Here is a 5,000-nt window from a genome sequence, read left to right as displayed (position 1 = left end):
GGCCGTGTCCGCCATTTTGTCGAACTGGTGAAGTCAGTTTATGATTACATTCTTTGCAGTTACTATGACGGCGTGAAGTTGTCCACAGGGATTGAAGTGTTGGTTAAGATACAGTCCGAAGGGATCATACAAACATTATAAGATATGTGATGGTAACATGGAAGGGAAAAAAGGAGAAATATTTCTCTCTCTCTCTCTCTCTCTCTCTCTCTCTCTCTCTATATATATATATATATATATATATATATATATATATATATATGTATATATATATATGTATATATATATATATATATATATGTATATGTATATGTATGTATATATATATGCATATATATGTATATATATACATATATATATATATATATATATATAGTCTTCTAATGAAAGAAAAGATACAAAATTTGTGCAAACGCTCATTGTAGTCACATATCTATTCTAAGTCAAGGGAAAAAGAAAAAAGAAAACGCGAAAGGACTGATCAATTTAAGCCGCTACTCATGGTGGCCTCACATCGCAAGGGTATTGGTTGGAGATTCTTCGTGAAATTTTGATTCTGGACTCCAGTCCTTCGAGAGAAAATAAAAGAATAAATAAATAAATAAAGACAAAATAAAATAAAAAACTAGATCAATAAATATATAAATAGAACAACAAAATAATAAAATAATGATAATAATGACAATAATAGTAATAATAATGATAATAATAATAGTAATAATAATAATAGTAATAGTAGTAATAATTTTGATAACAATAGTGATAATGATAGTAATAATAGTAATAATAATGGTAATAATAGTAATGATAATAATGGTAATAATAGTAATAATATTAATTATAATAATAGTAATAATGATAACAATAATGATAATAATGATAATGATAATAATAATGATAATAATATCGGAATAGCCTCTGGCTTCTTATGTAAATTTTCCTTATTAATTCTTTTGCCTCTTCCTTCTCTTCCTTTTCCACCAATATTCAAGAAAATTGACAAATCACAACCAGTCATCTACACACCGATTAGCCTCACTTCGATAGTATGTAAATTGCTAAAGACCATCATTTGCGACAGTGTGGTGATATTCTTAGAAGAAAATAAAACTATGAAAGATTCACAACATGGCTTCCGTACCAAACGCTCATGTTTAACTAATCTCCTCGACTTCTTTCATGGCATCTTTAACAAGAACGAGGAATGTAGATGTGTTGATATGATTTATCTAGATTTTCAGAAGGCATTCGATAAAGTTCCCCATAAGCGATTGTTCGACAAATTAAAAACACACAGTATTTCTGGTAGTATCCACAACTGGATTAAAGATTGGCTCACTGAGCGAAGACAGAGAGTTGTATTTAACGGGGCCTCATCAAACTGGCTCGACGTTAAAAGTGGCGTACCACAAAGATCAGTTTTAGATCCGTTTTGTTCTTAGTATATGTAAATGATCTAGACGATGGCCTCCACTGCAAAGTATCAAAATTTGCTGATGACACAAAAATTACCGGTAAAGTAACAACCACCAAAGAGAAAGAAACTCTGCAATTCGATCTAGACAGATGATCAAGTTGGAATAGCAAGTGGCAAATGAAATTAAACTTTAACAAATGTAAAGTCAGGCACATTGGAAGTAACAATGAGCACACCCAATACCAAATGAATGGCCAAATACTGGATTCAGTAACTAAAGAAAAAGATCTAAGAGTTTTGATATCAAATGACTTGAAGCCAAGTCAACATTGCTCAGAAGTTGTTAAAACACCAAATGAATTAGTTGGCTTTATCGGAAGAGTCTTCGAAAATAAATGAATAGAATATTGCTCAAACTTTATAATTCCTTAGTCCACCCCCATCTCGAACACTGTGTACAATTTTGGTCCCCATACTACCAGAAAGATATTAGTAAACTAGAAAGAGTGCAACGGATAATGACTAAAATGATACCAAGGCTGAGAAATCTGCCGTATGAAGAAAGACTTAAAAGTCTGAATTTATTCTCACCGTCAAAAAGGAGAATGCGAGGAGATTTAGTTGAGGTTTTTAAAATGTTCAAAGGCTTTGAAAAACATCAATGTCGAAGACTACTTCTCATTAGACCAAGCAAATACAAGAATACGTCACGATTCTAAAGTAATCAGTAAAAGATTTTCTTCGAATGAAAGTAAGCACTTCTTCTTTTACCGGGTTTTTAATGTGTGGAATTCGTTACCTTCCACCGTCATTGAAAGTAACACAATAATAACATTTAAAACCGCTTCGATAGATATTTGTACTCTGATCCGCAAATAAGATATTATCCTTTGTAATAAAAGATCTGACGGTCCGGCATTTAATTGTAATTGGATAGGATAGTGTTAGTAGTAGTGGTAGTTCATCTTCTATTGCCTAGTTGCCCTGTTTTCTCACTGTAGCTTAGTATAGTAAACACAAACAGCCTCGTTAGGGCCAGAAGACCAGCTGTTGTTTGCTCTTCCTTTGTGTTCCTTTGTGTTCCTTTGTGTTCCTGCTCATCATCTTCCTTCTCTTCCTCTTCCGTCTCTTCCTCATCCTCTTCCTCTTCCTTTTCTACCTCTTCCTTCTCTTCCTCTCCTTTCTCTTCCTCTTCCTTCTCTTCCCTCTCTTTTTCATCCTTCTTGATACCAAAACTGCAAATAAGGTGACATCTTTAACACAACAGTAAGAGTTTCAATTTGATTTGAACACATTATGTTAATGGACAGTATATTACCATACTGATGATAGTAATGTGCAGGCCAATTACATGATGAATGGTATACATTTGGCGAGTGTAGGGCAAGAGAAAGACCTTGGTGTAAGGATTTCAAATTATCTCAAAATGTCGGAGGTCATAAAAACTACTATTAGATTAATTGTATTTATAGTAAGAATTTTTTAGTCTAGAACTGAAGAAATTATTTTCAATCATTATAATTCTCTAACCAGACCTAACCTAGAATATTTTGTTCAGTGCTGATCATAGAGAAATTAGAAAGTCTAACGAAATGTGACAAAGCTCATTCCTAGATTGCAAAACAAGCCATACGAAGAGCTCCTAAGTGAACAAAAATGGTTTACCCTCTCGAAACAGGAATTGAGAAATTACTTAATTGAGCTCTTCAGATTTGTTAAAAGATTTGTAAACACGAACACGAAAAAACTATTTTACAATTGACACCTACAATACAACCAGAAGTAATGGAAGCAATTCCAAAGAAATGAGGCAAAATACTCTTCACTTGCGTTGTTCATGTACTGTATGAAATGGCATACCATCCAACGTGATCGATTGTTCCAATGTTGAGATATTAAAAGAAATTCTCGATTAGGATTATTTGCTCTTGGATATTTTTTATAGTAATTTATTAGGTTAGGTACCAAACAATCATGTAAGGACCAATACCTGTAGATCTGTTACTGTTCGTTTGTCCATGTAATTCTTCCTCTTCTTTTTCCTTCTCTCTTATTTTCCTCTTCCTCCTTCTCCCTTTCCTCCTCCTACTCCACCTTCTCCCTCCTTTACCCCCTTCGCCCTTCTTCTCCCCTTCTCCCTCCTTCTTCGCCTTCTCACCTCCCTCCTCTCCCACCTCTCCCTCGTTTTCTCATCCCCCTCCTCTCCTTCCTCTCCCTAGTCCTCCTCCTCCTCTCCATACCAAACAAAAACAACAAAGAGAGTGACATTAATGTTGATCACAACAGAAAGTATGGATTTACTTTCCAAAAGATTTCTTTGGCCACCACCCAAGCAGAAACTCTTTTTCTGTCTGAGGGGAACGGGGGTCGGGGGAGAAAGGGGGGGGGGAGAAAGGGGGGGGAGAAGGGGGGGAGAAATATGGAAGGGAGGGAAGACACCACCCGATATATAAAGAGGCTAATCATTGCACTAGATTGAGACAATTATTTATCCTTTCTCTCTTACCCCTCCTCCTCCTCCATTCCTCCTCCTCCTCCTTTTCCTCCTTACAAGTTCTTTTTTAGAGGCTGAATTACCTTCCCCTCTCTCCCCCTCCTCTTCTCTTTCCCCTATTTCCTCTTCTTCCTCTTCCTCCTTTTCCTTATAATATCTCCCTTAGAAGATAGGTTACCTCTGCCTCTCTCTTTCCTCTTCTCTTTCTCCCCCCCTTCCTCCTCCACCTCCTACTCCACTTCCTCCTCTTCCTCCTTCTCCCTCTCCTTCTTCTCCTCCTTACAAATTCGTTTTCAGGTGATGAATTACCTCCTGCCCTCTTCTTCACTTCCTCTTTCTCTCCCTCCTCTTCCACCTCCTCTTCTTCCCCTTCCTGTTCCTCCTTCGCCTTCTTCTCCACCTCGCAAGTTTTTTTTGAGGTGATGAATTACCTCCTCCCCTCTCCTTCCTCTCCTCTTTCTCTCCCTCCTCTTCTTCCTCCTCTTCTTCCTCCTCTTCCTTAGAAGTTCTTCGGGGGGGGGGGGATGGATGGATTACCTCCTGCCACTGGGCAGTGGGCTTTCCCTGTATCCTAATTATCGCTCTTTGGGCCTTATCGGATTTCAGGACCTCTTCACTCCCCCTACTCCTTCTCACCACTCCCTCACTCACTCCACTCACTCCTTCTCTCTCTTACCTCCACTCCCTCCACTCCCTTTACTCCTTCTACTCCCTCCCACCACTCCCTCACTCCCTCCTTCCACTCACTCCGTCACTCAATCCTACTTCCTCTTACATCACTCCCTCCCTCCACTCGCTCCCTCCACTCGCTCCACTCCCTTCACTCCCTCCACTCCCTTCACTCCCTCACTCACTCCTACTCTCTCTTCCATCACTTCCTCCACTTGGTCCAGGGTTCGAATCCTGCACTCCTCTCCGATTCCCAGCAGTTTCAGTCTACTGTATGACCTGCCCCCCAAAGCTCATCATAGGGTCAAGGTGACGGCTTCGGCCGCAGTTACTCAACGCCTCCTGGCGTAGTAGGCTACTCTTTGAGGAACTAATCCATCTTATTCTTCTTCCCTCTTACAGGAACGTCGACGCCAACCC

The 5,000-nt window shown here is 38.6% G+C and overlaps 1 protein-coding gene across 1 annotated transcript in view; it reads left to right on the top strand.

Moving 5' to 3' along the window:
- Positions 1-5,000, top strand: part of LOC143034844 (relaxin receptor 1-like) — a 378,926-nt gene that overhangs the window by 282,526 nt on the left and 91,400 nt on the right. The window contains exon 5 of the mRNA XM_076201188.1: positions 4,983-5,000. This exon is cut by the window's right edge and continues 54 nt beyond it. Within this exon, the coding sequence (XP_076057303.1) occupies positions 4,983-5,000 (18 nt within the window). The remainder of the gene's footprint in view (positions 1-4,982) is intronic.

Source organism: Oratosquilla oratoria, chromosome 18, assembly GCF_046742065.1.
Source record: "Oratosquilla oratoria isolate Oo_2021 chromosome 18, ASM4674206v1, whole genome shotgun sequence".
Lineage (NCBI taxonomy): Eukaryota > Metazoa > Arthropoda > Malacostraca > Stomatopoda > Squillidae > Oratosquilla > Oratosquilla oratoria.
The sequence above is the reverse complement of the archived record's forward strand: the minus strand, read 5'-3'. Positions and strand labels throughout refer to the sequence as shown.